At 39.5% G+C, this 25661-nt stretch overlaps 2 protein-coding genes across 7 annotated transcripts; one reads left to right on the top strand and one right to left on the bottom strand.

Annotated features, from left to right (window-relative positions):
* Positions 1-822: 822 nt before the first annotated feature.
* LOC144194461 (uncharacterized) lies at positions 823-17595 on the bottom strand. 6 transcript variants are annotated; one of them, XR_013325892.1, is made up of 6 exons: positions 17471-17595; positions 16185-16269; positions 13228-13386; positions 10998-11071; positions 5530-5714; positions 823-1163 (listed from the first exon to the last, which is right to left on the bottom strand). XR_013325892.1 is itself a non-coding variant. In XM_077713556.1 (5 exons), exons 1-4 carry the CDS (start codon positions 17534-17536, stop codon positions 11004-11006), a joined length of 378 nt encoding a protein of 125 aa, XP_077569682.1. In that variant the 5' UTR covers positions 17537-17595; the 3' UTR covers positions 8780-9182; positions 10998-11003. The 6 variants fall into 6 exon arrangements, 4 of the variants coding, with proteins under 4 accessions (XP_077569682.1, XP_077569683.1, XP_077569684.1 ...); XR_013325891.1 differs by lacking the exon at positions 10998-11071; XM_077713556.1 differs by lacking the exons at positions 823-1163; positions 5530-5714 and adding an exon at positions 8780-9182.
* Positions 17596-17676: 81 nt separating this feature from the next.
* rcn1 (reticulocalbin 1, EF-hand calcium binding domain) lies at positions 17677-22823 on the top strand. Its single transcript, XM_077714116.1, has 6 exons — positions 17677-18127; positions 19406-19599; positions 19707-19885; positions 21384-21444; positions 21762-21961; positions 22069-22823. The coding sequence occupies exons 1-6, from the start codon at positions 17904-17906 to the stop codon at positions 22174-22176; spliced, it is 966 nt and encodes a 321-aa protein (XP_077570242.1). The 5' UTR covers positions 17677-17903; the 3' UTR covers positions 22177-22823.
* Positions 22824-25661: the final 2838 nt, after the last annotated feature.

The following is a 25661-nucleotide window of genomic DNA, read 5'->3' as shown; positions in this document are numbered from 1 at the left end:
ATAGTCCAATATGTAAGACATTTATTTTCTGTATTAAATAAAAGAGTTTACATTTTTATATGTATTTTATAATGAATTTCAAATGAAATACTAAATACTACAATGAATTTAACACTTTGTTAAATTCTATCTAAATGTATGTGTTTGACACAATGACCTGTCAATCATGGCATTGTTATATTTTGTGAGTTCTATGTCGCTTGAATGAGGACATCTGTCCGTTAACAATGAGTAATCAGGCTTTAGCAACCATATGAGACAAAAAGTGACCTGATAAATGGGACTTTCTTCAGGCTAACTTTCTGTTCTTGTTAACATTTGTATCTTGATACTATACTCATTCATTATCACAGCTACAATTATGCATTCATCATTTATTAATTGATTTATTTATGATTGTTTCTTTACTAGGAATGTAAATATTTTCACAGAAGCTCTCTGCAGGGAAGAGTCGGTGGTTTGAATGTTGTCACAGCACCCGCTCGCCATGCACAATGCACACGCGTGACAGGAGAAAACGCTGAAGTAACCTGACAAACTCTCACACTCAACACTAATACTGTCTGGACGTGCTTGCAGACATTTGTCGACCTATGCCTGACTAATATAGACCTGTTTTATCTGTTCATTCTGGCCCTGGTGAATATGTCATTTAGGATGTGGCAGTTTATTTTAATTTGCATGATGAATTTTTTTAAAGGCAGGCAGTTGGGTGCGCCTTTTTGTAACAGAGAAATTATGTGTCCAAAAAAATGAAATAAAGGAATTATGGGGATGAGCTCACGTGAAAGAGTGAAAAGGAAAACTTGGAACTCACCAGATGACAGGGAAAGGCAGGTTCCAAGTGGTATCCTGTCCGTGTAAAAAGCACTTGTTCTTTTCCTCGTGTATCTTACCCGTAGATCTTATGGCAGAAGAAATATGCCCAAGCTTTAGATCCGTGGCAGTGTGGAAATGTCAATGAGAGTGAGTGGTGAGGTGGGAGGAAAAAAAAGGGGAGCTTCTTAGCTTCAACTTTCCAGGCTGAATCAGGCCAAAGCCTCCTGCGATTGGCTGCAGCGATGCGTTCACGTCACACCTCCGCCGGGACGCCGTCCTCAGAGAATGGAGAAGCTCTCCATGGAGGTGGTGTGGCCCGTGGGCGGGTCCCAATATCAATCCCTCTGCCGGAAGAAGTTTGAATATTATTTAGATTTTAATTTCAAAACACAAATGTTGAACAAGTTGACATTTTGATAGAAAATTCACACCCCACAACAACAATTGACGTATACCATCAGATATGCCATGTTGGTTTAAAAAAAAAACACAATTATAAGACACTTTTATGATAATGTTGATGATAAAAATTCCAAACATAATAATAATACCGATAATAACAATATTTCAAGTAAAATAGCAGGTCATATTTAAATCTCTTTTAAAAATGTGGTCATATTTTAATCATTCATCACAACACAAGGCATAAATTTGCTGTAAATCCGCTAAAACAATTCCGTTTCTTTATATGCATTGTTATATTTGCGCATGCTCAGTATACATGCAACAGGTGTGGACATTTCATGTCAATTTATCATAAACTTTTTACCTTTTAGACGCACAGCTTCATAAAACAGGCCTATAATAGAGTCTGGCTTTTAGTGAGGAAGGTTAAAAGCCTTGCGCGCCTCTTCCACAAGCTGACGTGCTTTGTGTCAATTTGAACAAGGCAGAGTGTAAATGGACAACCGTGACGATCGCCCGTCTCCCAGGAAGAGGACAGACACCGACCGGGGGCAGCGTACAGACAGGCACGGGCCGGTCAGCTCTGGTCCGCCTGTTCCATTATTATTTGGATGCATGTCCATTAGGAGCGACGGTACCGTGCAACGCAGCAGGGTGCTCGACATCCGTGCTGGAAACCGCACGGGCCGTCCCTTCCCACCCCCCACCCTTTGCTTATCAGGCTGTCAATAAACAGAGACGGGCTGCAGTGGTGGAAGCCAGGTGCTGCCTTTCCCTGCAAACCCCCCCCTCCCTCGCTCTCCAAAACCTGATCAGGCGTGAACGCAAATCTGTCCGCTGCCATTCTCCCTCGGCCGTCACCACGTTGACTTAGTAGTGCCCCCACTAAACCCACGCGTGCATTGATTGTTTTATGGGAAATGGGCCTTTACGATATCTATTTTACAACATGTCCATCTCGTCTCCACGGCGACCACGTGTGAAGTAAGGATGAGTTTGGATTCTGCACATTCGCTTTTTTAATTAGTGTGCGTAACTTTTTAACAAATGATGCCATGATTGACTGCAACACTCATGGTTCTGGTTCCTCTAGTCTCTCTGTTTGCTTGTTTTTGATATCCTAATGCGACTCTATATGCTCAAAAGACATCTTTCTCCATTGAAACAAATAGAGCAACCACATATTCAGCCTTAAAAACGCATATTCACACTAAAAAAGCACTTGTTTTCTGCACAAATAAAAATATAACTACTACAGAAGGTAAATTTCATTATGATGCCTTTTGGAAGCTGTTTAGATCTGTCACGGGCATTTAAACATGACCAGTGATGGCTACATTAATATGATAATGATGAAAAAAAGTCAGTTGGATAAGAAAGAGTCTCAAAAATGTTGATCAAAACTCAACTCAACTGGTTCCTCTAAAGTTTTGGTGCTACCATCACAAGTACTACTTTTGTTTGCAATGCATGATAAAAAAAAATCATCTTGGTCTTTCAAAAGTCCGAGTTAACACCAGATTAAAATTCCTTGCAAGTAATTCACAGTCAAAGTTCCATCATTTGTTAGAAAAATATGCCTGAAACATTAAATCATGCATGATTGACCTCAGCAATCTCTTATGACACTTCAGATAACTGACCATCTCAAGGATGAATTGGACAGATAGTTTTTTGTTGTTGTAGACGTATGCTTATAGGTAGGCTTGAGTAGACCTTTTGTTAATTTGGTACTGGTTCCGAAACAACCGATGGTCACTGGACCAAATAAAAACAAACAATATGGTGCCTAAGCCTACGTACCCCCTGATTGCTTGCTTGTTTGTTTTCCTAGTACATTGTTGCCCCACCATTGGATCTTTGATGTGGTTACCCAAATTCTGTAGGTGTAATAACATGACATCTTGAGTTAATAGTGTATGCCCACATTGTTAATAAGAGGAACCAACTTTTATTTGCACTTACAGTCAAGTGAATCTAATAGGTCTGTCAAACCAAACTACTACTACATTTTTACATTCCCTAACATTTCAAAGTGAGCTATCTAAATTAACCTTCTATTTTTGAACAATTTAACAAACAATATGATCGAAATTGTATTTAGTTTGAAATTGGAAATAGAAGAAAATGTTTTTGACTAAGTTTATGTGCTTTTTTGAGGGTGGTGGTGGTATTTAATGTTCAAAAACTGTCTTAGCAAGTGAAGCATTTTTTTTCAAAAGTACTAAATGATATTCAAACTATCTTAGGTGCGTGTGAAAGAGTTTTTCTGATGAACTTCTTGCATCAATCAGCAGGCTTCTTCACATACCCTTAAAGGACAATGCACTTTTGGCGTGCACTGCCCAGCACACATTTACAAAGTATACATACTGTTTCTCTATACATGTGACTTGATTGCAGATTGAATATAGACCAACTCTGCGATGGGGCAAAAAAGGAGCAACTTTAATTCATAAAATTGTCCCTGTCAATTACACAACCTGGCCACTCCTATATGTCAATCTCATTGCGTTGTGATCTGCCAAATTCCAAAAAGTACGGCGAGCTTCGCACTGACATGAAAATCCAGTTACACCATCTTTTATGCCTGAGCACGCTGTGCCACATATGAAAACAAGAATGTTTTGCTTCTCCATCGGCTTTCTTTTGAATGCCAGAGGAAACAGCCGTTATGAAAACTGGAAACTGAACTTTAAGAAATGCCTGAGAACAACGAGAGTATATATACATAACAAAAGCATGGATACTGCTCATCTTTGGAATCAAGTAAATACGTACTTGCCAAATAGAAACTGCTCATTTATTTCTATCAAAATGTTACAATTTAATCCAAAAATGATTTTGTTTGTGTTTTTGAAGGCCTGTTGCATGTTTGCCTCTCAGATAATAGGCATGATGAGAGTATGTAATCCACAAATATATTCAATTTAAGACACACTGTCCAGACTGTGTGTATAGCCTAATTAGTTGTTGTAAACACACACAGTCACACAAATACTATCTTTCCCCCACGTGTGTGAAATGTTTTAATAAGCCCCTCTACGCTGTGCAGTGTGTGGTTTGATTTGTTTTCCCTCCCCGCTCCCGAGGCCCTGCATGGAGACATTAGCCGAATTCCCCCGGGGTGATTGGATGCAATTTGTCCGGAGTAGACAGCCACGTCCTGGATGTTAGGAATTCACTTTAGCTCAACGTGACAAGGCTGACTTCGATCTACGATTGCTTCTGAAAGTGCAGCGAGCGGAAAGATGCCATTAAGTGTCACCCCACCTCCTCGTTTCTTGCCCCCCCCCCCCCCAAAATAACGATATCTCCTCATTTGACTACGATATGACTTTAACAATTCTAAAGGGCGACACTTATGATTCCCTTAGAAAATAAAAGAGTAAATATGTTTCCCTTTTATAATTACATTACAATAAAAGATTGGCATTTCTGGATTTTAAGCAAAAAAGAAGCATGACTGACACCTGCCATGTAAGCTTGCTTTGACTGTGGAATTGCACCCCCCCCCCACACACACACACACATACACACACTCTCTGATTTCTGCATAGCCACGAGTGGCTGAGGAAGTCAGTGTCCGTGTCGCGCCGTGACTTGACAGGGCAAAATGGGAGCTAACGAGCTTGTCAGATGTCCTGACAAGACAAATGGGAGCTCGTCACTCAACGGGCTTTAATAACGTTTAATGGAAGCGTATTGAGCCCTTCAAAAAATAAAAGTGTTACATACACTAGGCTCTGCTTAATTACGCAAGGCGAGGTAAATTGCGCGTCATCTAAAGGGCGTTGGCCTGTACCCAGTACCGTCATACATGAGGGTCCATCTGCACTTATTAGCGACCTCAACTTGAGCGGTAAATAATGACAACTCCAATGTCCCATGATATTCTATCAAATGGTGTCATCTGTGTACCTGACATATATAAATTGTTCAAGAAATGTTTTTTACGCATATTTTCTCCACAAAGAATTCAAGTATATGCTTTTTTTTGTCATTAGAAAGGTGCATAAGTCAATTATTTCATGCCAATTTTCTATTTACATGAAAAGCAATGGGATTTTTCTAATAACTCATCAATCAATTAAAAAGTAGAAGTACTAAATACCTGTACTACCAAGATAATAAACATATTTAATAATCATGAAAACAAGCAATATCAATCCAAACATCAATTTTGAAAAAGTTGATATGTCATATTGACTCCTTAGTTAGAGTAAACAAGTGTACCTAATGTTTTGACCGTTTTTGTTTGTTTGTTTGTTTGTTGTTTGTTGTTTTTTGCCATGTGTAAGTTACCTGTCAGAAACTTGGAGCTGGGTCTGCACGGAGGGGCTTCCCCCATTACTCGAGCTGGCTGACTTTAGTGAATAAAGCTGAGGTTGTTCATTCTTGTGTGTAATTCATGGTGTGCGATATAGCCAACACACGGTATGATAGTTGTGGTCCTGATGCACAATCCCCCGGGCACAGGTTGCACAACGCTGTTGAAAAGAAACAGATCAGATCATTTTATACATTTTATCGTGCACATATTGCGCCAAGTGTATTAGAAGAAGAAATGAATGGGGAAAAAAACCATACCATGTTCTCTACTGTACACTATGATGGGCACTTTGATTAAATAAAAGACATGGTTCAATTCCACACGATTCAACAAGCACAGCAAGTGACAGGTGACCAGATGGCATTTGTAAATATCTCACTCTACTGCTTTTTTTCTGCACCTCTTCCTGATTGGAGGGGGTGTGAAAATAGTCATCATTCCACAGTAATGTCAATGCATTCATTACCTGAATGGCTTTTCTGTGACTTGTTGCAAGAGATCATATAGAAGTCAGATAGCTTTGCAATAGAATTAAAAATGAAAAAATAATGAATAATTATTCATTCATCATCCAAGCCACGTATCCTCATCGGGCTCACGGGGGTGCTGGAGCCTATCCTATCCAACAAAAGGGAAAAACACTGAATTGGTTGCCAGGATTAATTTGAAAATTGGTTTGGTTTATTAACTTTTTCACATAGTGAATAATTTTAGATTGGTTTGAACTTACCAAAATAAATAATTGTATTATTTTCGGTTGAAGTGTAAGTTTAAATTGTAACTTTAGTTTTTATTTATGTATTATGTGTGTGTGTGTGGGGGGGGGGGGGTAGTAACGTAATGTTCCCTAATATTGAGTTATTTTAAGGAACCTAATGAATAACTCGGTACTTTTCCCCCTTTTCACTTGGACTCAATATTTATTCTATTGAAATGAATTCAATTTTGGGTTAGTCATTTTTTGCGCAAACAACAAGGGTAAAAAAGACAAATATAAACTAACAGCGTCCTGATACGTGTTTTTAGGCAACACATAACGCGTGCATGAATTATACACAAAGTGACACTTGGCGATAGATTTGCACGAATATGAAAAAACACAAGTTTTGCTATGATATATCCTAATACTTTTTAATGAGCGCTACATTGCCAGATAGGTAATCATATATCATTCTGTTGGGTACAAACAAGTACAAATGATGCCGCGCAGGCGGTCTTTTAAAAAGAAATGTGACAACATGAGCGCACATCTGTGTGATAAGTCTAAATAGATGCGCGCTGCAAAAAAAAAAAAAAAAAAACGAGGCTTCCTAAACACAACACGCACTAAATCGGGCAATAACGACGACAAACCGTGTGGAAAATGAACGCACACAGTGCAGTAAGAAATCACTCTTTTTCCTTTTTTTTTTTTTTTACTCTGAACCTCCTTTTCTTCCCCCCTCCTTCTTTCTTATTGGATGACAAAGCCTCTAGTGAAGTAAATATCTTGAGGATAATTGAACTGATTGTTGGTTACAAGTTTCTATGTTTGAATATAAAAGACAATTGCGCATTCCCACTCCTATTTGACCACATTCATATTCATTAATGCGCCTGATCTTAAAGCATATAAAGATGCCGTTCTGAAAGATGCGTCGGGGCGCATTATAGCTTTGCGCGTCATTTTTAGTGGGAGTGGATTCATGAAAAAAAAGTGCAGAGGTTCCAACACGAGAGTCCTTAAATTAGACATAAATTGGAGAAAGAAAGAAAGTGGGAAATGGCACCAAGAGGGAGACAAATATCATCCCCAAAATGCATGTTTGGCAACATAATATAGCGTCAATGTGCACTTGGATCTTATTATGGAAGGACTTCTCTTGAGAAGATACATTTCCAGGCCATTGCATCACTATTGATCTACACCCTGCTGTGCACACGCCCAGTCTATATAGTGTAAAGCCCCATAGCAAGAGCACAGAGACTGTATATACTTCTAAATCTAATCTCAAACGAAGCTTAATTAGACAAGCAATTGCCATCGTAATTAACAGCCTCCCTTTTTACGTTGTGCTTTGATATGGTGCACATAGGCGGGCAACATCAGCGGATAAAGTCTTTATTATGATTGCTGGAAACCCATCTGGTAATAGTCTTGCCCAGGACCTCCTCCCCCCTAATCAAGGTTTTAATTAAAGACGGTTGAGGGCCACGGAGAACATGAAGGCCAGTAATTAAGACTAACATTGGAGCCAACAGATGCACTGCTTCTCTCTTGCATGTGCTGCTGCTCAACAGAGATTCCCGCATTGCATAGCCAAGGCGTTTATGCATATGTGAATATTCAATGAAAATGCAGTGGGGTATTATTATCAATAATATGGCAAAAATATCCACATGCATTTTAGAAAAGACTTGAAGTCAATTCCTACTTCACGTAGAGTGCAAATGGAGAAAAAAAGTTGTAAGAAAGTCATTATACCATTAAATAGTATAAGTTACAATTTGAAAATAGAATGTTGTGCAAATTGGGAGCAAATTGTAGACAAAAAAGTTATTTAAGTCCATCAGTCACTTTTTAACAAAGGTTTTACATCTGAAATTGAGTTGGAAGAATGTTGTCAAATCACAAAACTGTGTTAATGAGAATATAATTGAAATATATAGTTGTAGTGGTACAAGGATAACTTCACGAAATTGGCATTATTTTAGAAGGATAAAAGTTAGTGTCTGCAAAAAATGCCAACATTTCTAAGAATAAGATCGTGACATATGAGAAAAAGCCGTTACGTTACGAGGCTTATGTAACGTATTTGAAAAAGTTACATTTCATACGAATAGTTGAGCTGTAACAAATACAGAAGTCGTGACAATAAAAACGTATGAAAAAAAATTGTAATTCGGAATGGGGAAAGTCGTAAGAAAGTTGCCAAGTTACAAAGAAAAAGTCGTAATGCTAATAGTGTAATGCATCTACTGTACTGCGTCGTAAAAAAATGTATTTTTCATGTATGGGAAAAGTTATCTTTTTCAAGCCAACTTTTTAGAAATTGGGACTTTTCATGTAACAATCTCTTCATTTTTCACTTAATACTTAACATTTTTAACAATAAAACACAAATGTATCCCTCCTAGAATTAAAGCCATGCCATACTTTATTATAATTTTCTCACTTTCCTCAACAAGAACGGCCATTTTTCTTAATATAAATTGCAAATTCATCTCCTCAAACCTAAAAAAAAGAAATCTGTCAATGTTCTTAACTTATCAAAGCTTGTATAAAATCAATGATTACGTTTACTCACGCTTATTTTTTTTCACATATTTTGGATATTTACTGTCAGCACAATTTAATTCCAACTTTTACTTTTCAGTGTGACCCTAATCCTCAATTGTAAATTCCACGCATTAGTACTGCCATGTTCAAATTCAAGAGTTAACCCTTCATTTCCAATTTAAAGCACATTGTGTGAGAGTGGATCCATGCAGTGTATGGATGTTTGTTTTCATATTTCTATGACGTGTATTGATTTTAGGACAGCTGTTGGGGGGGTTGTCGCATGAAAGGACCCCGGTCATCCCGCATTAGTGTAATTCCTGCGCACTGGTCCGACATGGGGGCCCCCAGAAACACATTGTCAGGCTGTTATGAAAGGGAAGTTGCATGTATATATGTATTTCTTTATATACTACTTGTTAGAACTGCACAAGAAGAGTTCTACAAATTGAAAAAAACTTCATCTGACCATTTCATAAATATAGATTAGTTAAAAGAGCAACTGCATGCCTTTTTATAGTGTAGTGCTGAAGTGTAGTACCAAGTTTTAAGACGTCATTACTACAAAGATGCACTGTAAAGAAAGACAAATATTGGCCCTTACCAATCGCCTTCCCAAGATTTCCTTCAGATGGTTGAGCATATGGGGGTACATTTAAGCCAGAAACCCCCGCAAAGTTCCCTTCCTGCTCATTCACCAAGGAGCTTGCACTTTGGCTTCTTTCAGCCTCAACACATCACAAAAAGATGTGCTAAACATATTCCCGAGCTGTCTCAGACCAACTATTACTGAGCCCAGTGAATTTGATATTGGATGAAACAAATGCCACTGGTTCAACTAATAATCTATAATGAACCAAATAAATACGGAATCCTAACCTAATGGAATCCCTAGGATATGTCAAATATTTGTGTTTTAATGCTGAACATGGGTAATTGTGGAAAAACAATCATGGTGAAATTTAAATGACTATTCTTATTATTATTATAACTATGTTTAATTGTTGTAAGATTACGAAACATAAATACCACGATCCATTTAGATTTAAATCATCTCAGACGTCAATGAGTGAAAAGCAATTGTCCAGGCACATTGTAAGCAATTGGTGCGACCAATAGAGCGTTTCTGCCCTCTAGCGGTCATTTTAAACTCTTCAAAGCTTTCCACGTTAGAATTTCATTGGGAGGAAAAATATTTTCCATTGGGTGGATTTATATTGTGACACAGAACCACCCATTTCCATCTTTGAGCATAAAAAAGACTATATTGACTTTTACATATTTTCCCTACTCACTTTAGCACCTAAAATCTTAACATCATAGAGGTAATACATTAGAATATAGGAGGGAAAATGAATAAATGTCATTCGTGCAAATAGAACATTTGGAGAATTCTTGATTCCTCTACATTTTCTGTACATTTTTAGGCAAACAAAATCTTCTTGAAAACCTTTTTTTTGTGTCAGATTTGTATCCACCAGCAAGACATAAATAATGGCTCAATTTATCTTGGACTACAGTTATGCAAAATCAATCTTAAAATGCGGAAATATGGAAAAATCTTTCTGTGTTAATTACAAAGATGTCTGCATTGGATTTATACACATATTTACAGTATAATCATAATAATTGAACTTTTTAAATGACTGTTTTTTCCCTTATTACTTCTTTTCTATTTACTTAATAAGATGAGGCTGACTAACTCCACGCCTTACAATGGGCACTGTCCTTTGAATGGTTCTGCTAGTGGTTCCGCTGGTACACAAGAGGGAATCCGGCCATTAACAGTAATGTTAAAAGAATGAGTCTTAATTTTCCATCTGGTTGCATAGGGAGAAATGTCACACGGTTTGGACTGAAATTATTGTTTTAATTATTACCAGAGCAAAGTGACGGGTGATGAATATACTATGATTCAGCCTTGATCCGGTTCAGCCTCATCTTTTTTTGAGGAATTACAATATAATAGGATGAAATGATCAACAAAATGAAACGTTACGCTTGAAAATAGCCTTTAGGTGTCTTGTATATCACTTTGCAAGATTTTTCTATCGTAATGTCACCCTGGCTGAGCTCTTTGACTGACATTAACTTGTCAATTTCTGCCATTAAGTACAGCGATTTTATCTACACCTAAAGATAGCGACAGAGCGAGACAATTTAACAGGCAATTTAACTGACCGTGTGTTAGTGAAGCTGTCTGAGTCCTGCTCTCTGCCAGTGCACCATGGCATGATGGATGTAGGCAGTCTGGGCTATGTGAAAACACACACAAGTCACACTCCTAATGTTTCTGAGCACACCAAGACACACAGTGATACACAGACAGGCCGGTCTGCCATATTTCCCCAATATAAACGCATATGGGCCCGTGAACAGCCAAACCCCTTTTCCATTAAGTCAACATCTTGTGCTGGCGCTTGGAACAGAGTGGGGCTGAAGTTGGGTCGTCCAAATCCGTCAGTAAGAGGAGGCAGAGGCGTTTGTCATCCTCCTCTCTGGGCACCATCCTCCTGGAAGAGGAAAGGAGCGACAGAGGGTGGTACTGCTATGTAGCATCTGGCCCCGCTAGCTCCAGCTGCAGAGTAAAAAGGGGGGACAGGAGCTGCGTGGCAACCCGTGGGAGATGCTCGTCCGCCAGCCAAAAAACGCCTCTGCGTCCATTAGACGGGACGGAGGACGGTTACATCAAATCAGACGCTACCCAGAAACATTGCTGGTGGTTAGTTATTTTGAAGGGTGAGGCCTATGGTATCAATTGCTTGTGACAATGGGAATGGGAGAATTTAACACCGGCCTCTAACATAAAAATATAATATTTTGTTTTTGTCCTAAAAAGTTTGGCCTCCTCCAATTTGACACCTTACAATAGTCAACTGCTCCAACAGAAACAAGTGGGGACTCTTTCCAGTGACCAAAGAGCAATTGGGCATCAATGATAGTCCATGTCCGAGTCTGGAGTCGAGGGTCCATGCCCAGATCAGCTCCTCACTCTGGGGAGTTGGAATGTTCTCCCCGGGCTTGTGTGGGTTTACTCCGAGTACTCCGTTTTCCTCCCACGTCCCAAGAACATGTAGGATAGACTGGTTGAACAGTCGAAATTGCCTTTTGGTAGGAGTGCGAGCGTGTATGGTTGTCCATTATCTCCTTGTGCCTTGTGAATGGCTGTCCACCGATTCAGGATGTCCACTGCCTGGTGCCCATAGTTAGCTGGGATATGCTCCAGCACCACCCGCGACCGTTGTGAGGAAGAGCGTTTCGTAAAATGAATGGATTAATTCTAACAAAGGCCAGTAGTTCTAGGTAGTGACATTTTTCAATTCTGACACTATTTTAGCCAATGAATGGAAATTGCCTGCGTCATTAATACTCTTTATCACACCCTTGTTTGAGTCTATTAGTGCGTTTGCTTGGTTGTAATTGACATCCTAAAATCTTTGCCATACTTAGTACTCCCCTGTAGTTGCATTACAAGAAAATACAAAGTCAAGTGAAGTCAGGTGATCCTTAAGATGTTAAGATTTTGCATTGCGTCACTCTATGAATTTAGAGGCCAAAAATTGAAGTCCAGTTAACGACAAGCGGTGGCATAAGGAAACATTCCCCAAAACAATGACCCATAAATCGAAGGTCACAATGACGCCATCCAAATCCCTTGAAGATAGAATCTAGCATTAGAGCACAAATGATAATAAGCCAGCAGGGGACATTTAGCACCAGACTCTGAAGCCTCAGAGGGCAGCTTGTCACAGGATCTAGGTCTGATTCAGAGCCCCGGGTAAGGCGTTTAGTATTAGCACTTAATGTCCTAGCACATCCGTGGGCTTATTCTCGGGCGGTGTGGTCCCGCCGATTGAAAGAAGAGATCAAATTGCATGTTTTGAGGGGAGGGATGAGAAGTTCACAGAGGGCCAACACATGCGCTGTTCCTGCTGTCAAGTGTGACCTTTATGAAGGCAAGATCTTGGGGGCTGAGGAGCCCCTTGCTCACTCGTTTGTCCTCTGGGATTAATTAACCTCATTCTACTAATAGGCCTCTGGGATTTGCATTTCAGATTGGATGAATTCCTGTGGGCGGGGGTGCTATATTCTCTACTACTCTGATCACAACCAGGTATAAACACATTGAGCGCTGCCTTTTGCAGCTTTACGACCAACACTTTTCATACAAGATGCCAGTGATGTAATGTGTTAAGAAAATCATAATAAAAGAAGTAAAGAAGTCTATACACAGCTATGGTTAGTCAGACGAGCAAATGAAATTAACAACACTGATCGCAAGCATCTGTTAGATGTCAGTAATAATGTGTCAAGGGGGGGGATTGTTGGGTTTGCCTGTTGACGTACGCATCTCTTTATAGTGTGTTGAATGTCATATTCCCAAAAGATAGTGAAAATTTACAGTTCCTACCTAAAATCAGAAGTTTAGCGTCAATCACAGTGAGGGAACGCCAGAGGCTGCCAGCTGACACGACAGGCACGGTCCCCCCAGTCTCATCACGGCCGTCCCCATGCGCTGTGCCGTCACAACAGCTCCAGCTAATCTTCTTTTCATGGTCTTCATTACGACCTGTCAGGACATAAATTGACAGTAAATGGCCACGTTTATGAACACGGCACTAAAACAGCATCCTTAACTGTTGTGGCCCCTCGTGCAAATGTTAGCGTAATAAAGTGACCAGGGGAATCAATTAAGCGGTGACATAAATTGATGCACACATACACCCGCACATCTTGAAAAACGGGGCAGCTGACAATGACAATCCCCACCTTAATACACCTCCTGAAACATTATGTCCTCCGTTGATGACCTCCTTTGAAGACCTATTCAGAAAGACGCTTGCCGGCCTCATATTTGCAGTGTGAGTAACGGCGGCCATGGCCACGCTTCAAGGAGCACGGCATCGACACATAGCCTCGAGTCTGAGGCAAGACGCGGACTTTGCCATATAACACAGTAATTACTAGATCAAATCTTCTCAAATTGAGCCAACGCTGTTCTGTGATCCTTCCTATACTAATCAGCACACTGAGGTATGGCCACCCGACTATAAATTGCTGACTTAATTAAAAGCGGGACCCCTCTGTCATCTAATTACAGGGAGAAAAGGTTATTGCTTCAATGCAATTTTCCAAATATGATTCCCTCGCAGTTATTAAAAGCCTGGGTGTCATTTATTGTTTTAGATTTTTCAATATGGAAATGGCCCCAGTGACAGACGTAATGACTCGGGGAAAACGCTTCATCTCGATAGCGGCCTGGCACGGCCATTTGTCTGAGATAAGTGGAGCGAGCAGGAACCGGGGGAAATGTCACGGGAGGCATCCCATGATTGCCTCCACTTTACAGTTGTCATTAAACAGAGCAAAGGTTTCTTTTCTCCTCCGTGGCAGCACTGAGAAGTTTATTAATCTATCTAGAATAGCAGGGCTGGTGAGTTATTACAACTATGAAAAGTCCCAATGGCGGGGAAGGGGTAATTGTGTGATGAGAGACATATATTCGCTGTTATTGTTCATTCAAATAAACATTCTTTGGCTGACACTCAAACCTGGAGGAAGCCAAAAGCATCCAACAAACACACTACCAATTAACTTTAAGGGAAAGCTGGAAAGAAAACAAATAAGCACAGTGCTGAAACAAAATCCAGCACACAGAGAATTAAAATGCAGGTGTTGTAAATACGAGGTTGACAAATAAAGGTACCGAAATTCAATAAAAGCTAAAAATGTCGTTGTTTGCAATAATTGAGCAGAAATTTCACAAGGTTTTGATACTGCAAAGCAGTGAATTTCAAATTGTGGTACAAGTAGGCGAGCTTCATGAGTGCTACTCAGACGATTGACTGAATAAATGTTTAAACAATGTAATAATTAAATGAAAATTAAAATGTATAAGGCTTAAGAACTGTTTCTCTTTAAAGATATAGGAACAATCTCTGGATGTAATACTATCTAATACAATTCTCAAGTATTTTACCATTTCATGTATCCATTCATTCTTTTTGAACACCGCTTACCATTGCCAGAGTCGAGAGATGCTAGAGCCTATCGCAGCCAAATTGGGGTTACTGCTCAAATTGTGGCTTTATAAAAACAACAAAAACTCCCCTTTTCCTCAAATATTATCACAATAACACATTTTAACTAATTGGCTGCCATTTGTCTCAACTCCCATTCCCAAATCCCATTAACGGTAATTAAAAAAAACAATTTTAGCAAATAATCACTGCTAACTTTCCCATTCAAAATAGATTGGCATCTAGTACCATCAATCTCAGACAATGAGTGAATATTGGCTGTGATGCTGATACTCAGAGAGCCAAGTATTCTTATTCGAACATTTTACCTATTATGCACAGACAGTTGGTCTTCAGCAACATTCACAACCACAAAGCTCTAATGTTATTCAGGCAGTTGAAATAATTGCATATTTGTACAAAATATCCAGTGTTTAAAAAAACTCTAAAGCTTGTGAAGTGCAAAGACTGATTAGTAAATTAAATTAATAGAGTCCCAATGCGTGGTTATGAGCGTGGGCCAGGAGAAACCAAAACAGAAGTGTATGTCCTGGACACTAATACTGTGTGTCTCCCACCATAGGGTTTTCTTAATTACATTAACCAAATGCCTTCTGCAAGAGTGTGTGTGCAATCTCATGGTTAACTGAACACCCCTGTAGCTGCACACCCCCTTCCTGTGCTTTCCTACAGTGAAATATTCATGTTGAAAGCCACTCTTCTACTTTCTCCCTGCAACATTTTTAAGTAGTTTCGGGCAATGTTACTGTTGTTTGACATCCATTCTAACTCGCCAACATGCTTTATAGTCCATAAAAGGTAACTTCTCAGCTCAAGGTTAACAGCTGAGCTTTCTGCGGTTGGGAGCTAAAATGAATCATATTGAATATCAATGCAACCAATTATGAGAAAAGGTCTATCATTAAATAAACTTGATAGATGACCAATAGGAAACAAGTCATTCTTGGCTCAAATATTCAAACGGAGGTTCCCGCTAGTGTTACAAAAGAAATAATGATAAAAAATGTTCAAAATCTAACCTCTTTCATAAGCTTGATACTTTTTGTTTTCATCCATTAGGGTTCATTAGTCCAGTACAATTTAGTTGTATTTCACTTTTCATTCAATGGCTTTTATTTTACTATGAATTCATTCAAAAGAATTATTACCTAAGTAGCCTACAGTTTTTTATTGGTTCTTACTCAGCTATATTCGAACATATTGATGTTCACACTGCATAATCATACAGAAAACTACAGTAATCCCTCAAATATCACAGTTACTGTAGACCAGACATGGCCAGGATAACCGAAAAATCTCTAAGTAGAGTCATCCCTATAATATCTACCTTTCTTTTCTTCAGTGCTGAGTTCTTGTAGCAAGCGGAAGACAGGGGAGTGGTTCCACTTAGGAGTGTCATCGTGGATTTTCACCTTTTTATGAAAAAAAAAATATTTAACAGACAAAAATTGAAGAAGTGAATTCGCGATAAATGAAGTCGCTATAATCGAGAAAAGACTGTACTCTATTTTGAAAAATAACTTCTTGGAATCCAACCATTGGCCTTATTTAAATCCTGATAAATTTGCTGACTATTTTAAACTACAAATTCCACGACTTTGGTCAAAATGAACTACATATTCTCCAAAGTAACGGATGCATCTCACATGAGGAAGAGATTTGTTTTTTTAAATCTATTTGTTGGATGACACACTGATTTGAATTGACCAGGCAGGACTAATTTAAATACATGAAGTATTCATTAATTGAATAAAGAGCCTAGTTAGCCTCGGGGCCCTTTTATAAACTAGGGTGTACTATTTATGCAAAACAGCAATGTGCCATGTGCTGGCTTATTATGCTAATGTCGAATGGCAAAATACACGTTTCTCCTGCCCACGACCGAGGATTAGGCATGGCAGTGTCAGCAAGTTGTTTGGAGGCTAGAGACTCTGCTCTTCCACATTACAGCATGTTGAGATGCTGATGTGTAATGCGATTCCTCTGCGAGCAGATGCGATCACACCCACTGTCCAAGCAAACTTGTTTTTAGACTTGCTGAAAACACATCACAAAATCAGTTGCCAAATGACGGACCACCTGCCGTATCCGTTCAATTATTTTCAAGTGCGTACAACTGCAATAAAGTCATCAAGGCCCAAAAATTGCCCGTTTTTGGGGGGTAAAGTAGGCATTGATTCATAAGATCCCTATGTTCACAAGTCAATTATGAGAAATTAGGAGGAAGACAGTAAATATGGAGGTAAAAAGTATTCACATTTTCATTAATATTCAGTTTATGTTAAATCAATTATCAGTGTTGGTTTCCCTCAGTTTTCCAGTGTGGTAGTAAACCCAAACACACATGTAGTGAAATATATTACAACATTTTGCCATCCAATTTAATGTTGTCTCAAAATGGTTAGCTGATGGTGATAGATGACTGTTTTTGAAATCAGATGATCAAATGATTTGTTATTATTAATATATTTTTAGGGGGAGAGTAAATTGATGGGCCTTAACCTGTGGGTCAAGTTTTTGGCTCATTGAAGTTGAGTTTGATACCTGATCTACTTATTACAGGCCCAATCGCGGCCGTACATTTGAGAATTGTCGAGCTATGAGAAGTGTCACCTTTGGCTGATGCAAACTTTCGAGTAGAAAGGCAAAAAAAGATAATTTTCCCTTGGCCACGTCCATTTCTTCTGCTGGCGTCTTGCAACGTGGCGCCGAAATTCCATCTGTATCCTTCTGACCAATCCCGTGGGCTGTTACAGGGTGGCGAGTACGAGCCTCTTTTATGCTGCACTCTGATTGGCTCGTCAAGAGGTACCCGGAAGTTACCGCCTAGTTTTTTCCCGTCCATGGAGAAACTGGGTTGTGTCAAATTCTTGACGCGCAAAGCCAAAGGAACAGATCAAATCAAACCAAATAGTGCAGTATTTTAAGTGGTTTATTACAATTGTGTATTTGATCCTGATCATCAAAAAAGGCCATCAAGGAGAAACTGCGGAAGAGATAGGTTCGATTAGCCTGCCTATAAACAAAAGCCGGCTTTAGATATTGAATGATGGAGATCATCTGCTTGATGTGCACGCTGCTATTATGGACCACTGCGGCCCACGGGAAGCCCACCACGAGAAAAGAGCGTGTCATTCACGAAACCAACCTAAACGAAAGAACGCAAGACGACAACAGCAGCTTCCAGTATGACCACGAGGCCTTCTTGGGAAAAGAAGAGGCCAGGACATTCGACCAACTCACCCCGGAGGAAAGCAAGGACAAACTCGGGTAAGTCCGGGGGGCTTCCCCGTTGCACACCCTCCATCTCCTCCTTCTCTCTGTGTTTTTGACACTCATTCCACGCCACTCCAACTGAACAAGCATATTGCATGTAACAGTCCATGAATATTTACTAATCAAGAGCCAGGGCATGACAAATATGTGCCATGCATGCCAAGGAATGAGAAAACGGTGCTCTATTGTTTTGCTGTCGGCCTATTCTCATATACCTAATGACTTTTAATTATAGATCTTCATTAAAGAAGCATTGTTGTAGGCTATGGTGTTTGGGTACAATGGTAGTTCACAAGGTAGTCTTCTACACGCCATCCTTTCCGTCTTTAAAATTCACATCCTTGTTTCTTTTTATCATTTCTTGACTCCGACGTGGCTAAAGTGGGTTCCTGTAAGAGTGGGAGGACCCCCTGGTACATCACAACGTGGCAACTGCAGTCTAAGAATACTTTGCTTAAATTGGTCTGCTGCCCCTCCCAATCAGATCTTCAACCAAAGCTCTTGTTTCCTGTCTTGAAATACAGCAACAACATAAAAAAAACTGAAATGCATGCCCTGTCAAGAATATGAAGGCATTCAAGAACTGCTAATTGGTGTATAATTACTAGTATCTGTACCACTAAGCATCTGGTAGTACAGTATGGAATTTAAGCAACTTTTTGTGCATAAAACACCTCTTAAGGAACACAACTCCTACCCCTGGAGAACATGAATATATTTTGTAGGGGCTAAACTCACCAAATATCACAGCATGAGCCGTGGCTTTGTGTTATGCAACACTTCTTCCAAAACGACCATCCCCAAAATAATCTGGAGGGAAAAGAAAACTGCAACATCTCATTTTTTAAATTGCAATCACATCACTGAACAAAACTATTTAATTTTGATTATGAATGCATCGCTCCAGCACCCCCAGTAGGACCCTGAGGATAAGCAGTATGGAAAATGAGTGAATGAATCATTCAGAAGGTGGGGCGTGTCGGCCTCGATCCCAGGTGGGTCCTCATTGTGGGGAGTTTGTATGTTCTCCCCAGATTTGAGTGGGTTTTTTCCAGGTGTCCCTCACTTCCCATGGGAGGCTGCTTGAATACTTTAAATTGCCCCTAGGTATGAGTCTGAGTGGGAAAAGTTGTCCGTCTCCTTGTGTCCTGTGATTGGCTGGCCACTGATTCAAGATGCCCCCCAATGGTTGCCTTAAGAAAGCTGGGATAGGCCCCAACAGTCCCTTATAATGTTTTAAATATTTCTTTTATATTGGCTTTCTTTTTCCAGTAAAATAGTGCAGCGGATCGACAGCGACGGAAACGGCCTCATCACCACCGATGAGCTCAAAGCGTGGATCAAACGCGTCCAGAAGCGTTACGTTTACGAAAATGTGGCAAAGGTTTGGGGAGATTATGACCTCAACAAAGACGACAGGATCTCATGGGAAGAATACAAGAAAGCCACGTATGGATACTACCTCGGTAGGAAATAAACTCCCTTGATTCAAAGTGTTGAAACTTTTACCACCGAGCTTAAGGCTCATTCATTGCTATGTATGGCTTTAGTGATACCTTTCTTGTGTGCTCAGCCAATCCAGGTGAGTTTGATGAGACGGCAGACCAATTCAGCTTCAAGAAGATGCTGCCTCGTGATGAGAGGAGATTCCAAACAGCCGATTTGAATGGGGATCAACTGGCTGACAGAGAAGAGTTCACAGCCTTCCTGCATCCTGAGGAGTTTGAGCACATGAAAGAGATTGTAGTGCAGGTGAGCAGCACTCAGAGATACAGAGACACGTGCTGGGCCTGCCTGGGTTTTCTCCGGGTGCTCTGCCCTGTGATTGGCTGGCCACCGATTCAGGGTATGCCCCGCCTCTGGCTCGGAGTCAGCTGGGATAGGCTCCAGCACCACGCGTGACCCTAGAGAGGATAAAGTGGTTCAGAAAATCAATGAATGAACTTCGATTATATGCATTTAGTGTTTAACTTGCTTTTCATAATCATTTTTAAAAATATATTTATATATCCGCTTAACAAATAAAATTGCCTTTAGACATTGCCAATCGCAATTTTTATTTTACTTTTTAAAATCAGAATCAGCTTTCAAAAATCCCATCGCGGTCGACCTCTATTTTAGAGGGATGTGTCTGAGGGGATGCTTTGCGAAATATGCAAAATTCTGATGCTTTCCAAGCCAGAAATTTAAGTCTGCCCTCTAGATGATAGTTTGTAGTATATATATTTTTGGGGCGAGTCCAGAGGGAGGTACTGGCTGTCCCATTTAACACTCGATCTTTAAATATGAATTTGGCCTCATGGAGCGGTTGCGTGGGAAATGTTTCGCAGTAAGGCACTATGCTGCTGTGTTCATAAAAGTTGTACTACCCATTTGACGGAGTTAATTATTAAAAAGGCTCATTTTTATGATGTCACTGAATGGGCCTGGAAAATCCTTCTAACTTTGGCATCTCTCTTATCAGAGAAATGTGTTAAGTTGTCGCTAATAAGTGGTCAGTTTGTTCCTGTAGTCAGAACAGAATACCAATGGAATTTCCAGCCATTTCAATGGTTGCCGAATCTCTGCGACACAATATCACATATTTTTAATTAGAAACGCCAACTCAAACAGTGTCCCAAAAAAGGATGTACTATTTGTTCATTGAGGTTTGCTATTGACATTTCTGGCTGGATTCTCTTAGTGTGTATGTTGGTAGTCTTCTTAGAAAATCCACTGAGCTCAGCTGTCAGTGTATATTTTATTATTTACTTTTCACTCAGTGTTTTTTCTTACACGCAACATTTAAGATTGAGTTTAGAATATTGATGGCATTTGTTTATTATTAGTCAGTGCTATTTTACACATCTATTAAAAATTCATCAGGGTTCAGAGAGGCCATCTCACCTGTAGGGAAATATGCATTGAGTAGATTTATCGCGTGTGTAGAAGAGTGTGTGTGTGTTGCACGCCAAATGTGTCTTTAGTGCACTTGTTAACTGATGACCTAAAGTCTCACCCGTGGACAAAGACATCTAGCGGGGCTTTCAAATGTTTTGCTACATGCTTTAAATGCGGTTGGGGTGTTGGTTCACATCAGCAGAGCTTCTTGTAATTGTAGTGTCAGTGTGCCAGGCCAGCTGTAAAGTGACCCTCGCGTTGAGTCACACTGCCCAGAGCAACCTTTTTCTGTCTTTATTAGTCAAAGCCAAAGTTCTGGCTTGCCGTTGACCCCCGTTAACATGACTTCACCCCGTTTTGACCAATGCAGGAAACCCTGGAGGACATCGACAAGAATGGCGACGGTCACGTGGATGTGGAGGAGTACGTTGGTAAGTCTGAGCAATTATTTGAAACCAATTGCAGAGATGTACGTTTCATTGCCGTTGCATTGGAGCGTATCTGAGCTTTGTTAAAGTATAGCTTGTTTAAAATCAATTTAAAAAGAACGCAGAATATTTGCAGTTGATTCTTCAAATACAATTAGGTGGAAACACCAAAAAGACAGAGCAACTCAAATTGAAGTGGTTTGACCTTGCGGTTTGTTGAACTATTTGGACATAGATTTCATGAAAATTGTTGGGTTTGCGTATCAGGGGTTTTATATTTTCACAGTACGTATCATAACAAAATGCTTGCCTGTTTTCAGCTGACATGTTTGCTCAAGAAGATGGTGGCCCAGAGCCAGACTGGCTGAAGACAGAAAGAGACCAGTTCTCAGACTTCAGAGACTTGAATAAAGATGGGAAAATGGACCGGGAAGAAATCCGCCAATGGATTATGCCACAAAACTATGACCACGCCCAGGCTGAGGCGCGACATCTGGTCTACGAGTCTGATCAGGACAAGGTATGAAATTGTTATTGACAATTTGTCCTTGAATTTGGGCAAAAATACAATGAATTGATATGCAATTTATCATTAGGGCCAATTGACAGCATTTGCATTATTTTCAGGACCAAATGCTGACCGAAGAAGAGATCCTGGAGAATTGGAACATGTTTGTAGGAAGTCAGGCCACCAACTATGGAGAGGATCTTACCCGGAACCATGATGAGCTTTAATGAGGTTTTGTCTCCAAGTGATTGAATTTATTTGCCGTATGACGGAAGATCAGTCTTGTTCAACCAGCTCTCCATGTCGAAATGTTGGTCCAAGAACTGTAGTGCAGATAAGGAACAAGTTAGAAGACTTTTTGAACAAAATGGGACCATTGTTACACTGTTTCTGACATTCAGAAGCAGCAAGTCAGTGTTGAAATTGACTATGCCTTACCACCACCATTTTGGCTTAGTTGCCTCACAACAAGCAGTACTTTACGGTAAACCTTTGATAACAACGTTAATGTGAATCTATAACTCAAGGAATCAAACTTTATTTATTTACATTTTAGAAATGGTCAGGCCGTTTGCATGAAAAAGATTTTTAATCTTTCTTATACTGTCTTTGTTAAATGAAGTTAAAACAGGAATGTTTTAACTGCAGTGTTATTGCACGTGATATTTTGTTTTAGTTAAAGCAGTGTTACTAAAGTTACTTGTTGATCTGTTCACTGCCCAAAATCTTTTTACTTCTATTTTTATAGTTTGTTTTTCCTTTTATTACTGTCCAAACACCACATTTACTTTCTTGACTTACATTGTTGACTGAAAAGCACTAATATGTCTTAATTTCAATAATGTACAAATTAAAAAACAAAACTAAAAGACTATCTTAGCTCTTGTCATATTGTTTTTCTTTGTAATTCAAATATACTTTAAGGAATAATGAGATTAAGTTTCGGGACATTAGATGGTGCTGACTTGTTTCAGATGATAGTTTTGTTTTGGGAGACATTCAACCATGGTACAACCATCCATACATTTTCATACATTGGTATAGAAATATACATCCAAAGGTGAAAAAATTACTCCCTTTCCTCCCAGGAGGAACCAAACTATAAAACAGAAACCCATCTGATTTAAACAAACACGAACAAATCTTTCATGCATTCATTTCCCACACATAAAAAACTATATTCGGCAGTTTAAAGTATTTTTAACTGCTACTTATTAATTTAAATAGCCCACTTTCACGTACGGCTCATCAATTAGCTAAAGTCCATTTGCATACTAGCTTAAGCTCTGCACTTGATTGTGACATCACACATCAGCGTAAAAGCTCAACAGTGCATCACAGAAAAGGTTATGAGGTAATTAAAGTCACATTTAGGCGTTTACATTTTACACGCAACAATAAATGTAAGGGAACACAGGTAAATTGGAACAACATAGACACCTCGAAGCTAATAGAAGCTGAAATTCATTCTCTTCACCTTTAATGGTATGCGCAAGGGTCACTAATTTAACAGGACATCTTAAATGTAAATCTGGCAAAAGCATCAGGATTCTTTAAGGGCTCATTTTATTGCTTCGGTTGGACAAGGATAGCGTAGTAACGGAGGATAGGTTGAAAGGTAGAAGGTCAGCAAACTCGCCAAAAAAGGGCGTTCTTTTGATAAGCATTTTCAGTGATTAGAAACTCCTCTGGGTATGTTCTAGTAATATTGGAAGCATCGAGGTGGCCCTCCTGAGTTGAGACAAAGCCGGGTCCTGCTTCACAATTCAACGCGGTCTCCAAATGTGACTTCTTAACTCCTTTAACATCAAGAACAAATGGACCCTGTCGTCAACCTTCAAGAACGATTGGCGTCTACACACTGCTCGCCACACGTTGCCGCAGTTGAGACACAGAGTGGAGTTGACTGGCTCTCGCTGCTGGCTGTTGCCGTTCAAAACAGTGCGATGTAACTGAGAAAGCGTCTCCGCCACCCAGCGTGTCCCCTCTGCCTGCTCATGTGGAACATATGGATATATGTGTGCCACTTAACAGGACAAGTCAAGCGGGACCAATGCGATAAAGCTCATTAGGAACAAGGGGACAGCACGATGCATGTGTTGTTCTGTCCCAATGTACGACCCTTTGCCAGCACACTATGAGCAATGTCTGGAAAGCTTGTTTTTCTTAGGACTCTGTTGAATTAATTAGACATTTTGCTGGATTGAATATAGAAGGCTATGCGACAACAACAATGATTACTTTATAAAAATGCACACGAACTTGCACGAGTCCAGCATCCAAGAAAATACAGTCTATTAAAGTCTGGTGTTTTCTGCGGCTGTTTTTGGAGACCGTATAAACCCTTGTTGTGGAAAAATCTCTACGTTTGTGACCACCAATGTTGCCTCTGGTGTGCGTTTTGAGAGTTTGACAGCAAAAAGAAGAATGTTTATGTAACAACATCAACTGGGTTTCATTCTCATAAATTGTGACAAGTGTTTTTTTTTCTCAGTTTTAGGGGAATTGCATTGGAGTTTTTTTTCTGTTTTGCCTTTCTAACGTCACTACACCAAATTCAGGATTTTTTTTGCTTGACTTGAGAGCAAAAAATAGGGCTATACTAATGTCACATTGTGCACAACTCAATTCACAACCAGAGTCAGTTTTGCATATTGTGAAGAATTCTTACAAAAATACATTTCTAATATAGTTCAAAGGTTATATGGTCCAACTCCTGGAATTGAAGTAGAAAATAATTTTTTTTTTTCTTACACTTTTCATCATAACCTCTCCTACAAAGCTGTTTTTCCTTTCAAAAATGTATACTAGTAATATGATTCACATATTTGCTTGGATCCCTGCTCACAAATTTAATTTTATCTTCAGTCAATTTATACATCAGGATTTAATTTTTTTATCAAGGTGAAGTTACTTGTTGGACAAAACGAACTTCGCTTGAGGAGGTTCAATTAATAAGGCCATAGCCCTGTCAAATTGAAAAACAGTGGTTTGCCGCCATCACCTAATTATGCCTACCCCCACCGCACTGAGAAAGTGTCCACACTTGCAACCTACATTTGAATAATTAGTCGACCTAAGACACTAATAGACTTCCTGTAAATAGCATATGAGCTTTGTCATGTGTCAGGGTCCATTGCTTTGTGTGTTTGCTTGAATGTGAATGTGTAAAATATGAGTTTGTACAAAATGATGGGGTTCACAAACCCTATACACTGGCCTGCCTGCCTGCCTCTTGGCCATATTTAAAAGGACGCTCAGACCTCCTCTTTATCGTGGCGTTCCTTTAATCATTTTCTGTGTATGCATGTGTGTGAGGTAATGACTTCAGACGGCTCTCATATGAGCGTCTCCTTAAATCAAGCCTTCTTTGTTGATAATAATGAGCCCTCTGGGTGAGAACAGACTCCTGAAACTATCGTCTCAATCGGCTGTAGTCTATTCCAACACTTGAGTGTCTTTTTTCCGTTCAATAGAGTTATTTCTTGTAATTAAATCCCAGTAATTGAATCTCTTCTTCTTTAATTCTTTGGAATAGGTTTTTTCCTTGTCTTTTTCATTAAATAATGATTCTCCCCCTTAGGATTTGTGGGCAAAAGACATGGGAGTGTTGGATTTCTGCCCTTTATTTTATACTAAATTGAATTGAAGTAGTATTAAAAAAATAGTTGAATTGTACATGTATATAGGTATATCAATCTATTAAGAAAAA

The sequence above is a fragment of the Stigmatopora nigra genome, chromosome 3, assembly GCF_051989575.1.
Source record: "Stigmatopora nigra isolate UIUO_SnigA chromosome 3, RoL_Snig_1.1, whole genome shotgun sequence".
Classification (NCBI taxonomy): Eukaryota; Metazoa; Chordata; class Actinopteri; order Syngnathiformes; family Syngnathidae; genus Stigmatopora; species Stigmatopora nigra.
This window is presented reverse-complemented; position numbering and strand designations above follow the sequence as displayed.

Bases quoted from the DNA above. Each gene is read 5' to 3' on its own strand.
- LOC144194461 (XM_077713556.1), bottom strand. From the start codon at position 17,536: ATGGACGTGGCCAAGGGAAAATTATCTTTTTTTGCCTTTCTACTCGAA. The intron at 13,387-16,184 runs GTAGATATTATA...ATGTCCTGACAG, and splicing joins CAGCACTGAAGAAAAGAAAG to GTCGTAATGAAGACCATGAA. The intron at 11,072-13,227 runs GTAGGAACTGTA...GTTTTCACATAG, and splicing joins CGCTAAACTTCTGATTTTAG to CCCAGACTGCCTACATCCAT.
- rcn1 (XM_077714116.1), top strand. From the start codon at position 17,904: ATGATGGAGATCATCTGCTTGATGTGCACGCTGCTATTATGGACCACT. The intron at 18,128-19,405 runs GTAAGTCCGGGG...TTCTTTTTCCAG, and splicing joins GAAAGCAAGGACAAACTCGG to TAAAATAGTGCAGCGGATCG. The intron at 19,886-21,383 runs GTGAGCAGCACT...TGACCAATGCAG, and splicing joins TGAAAGAGATTGTAGTGCAG to GAAACCCTGGAGGACATCGA.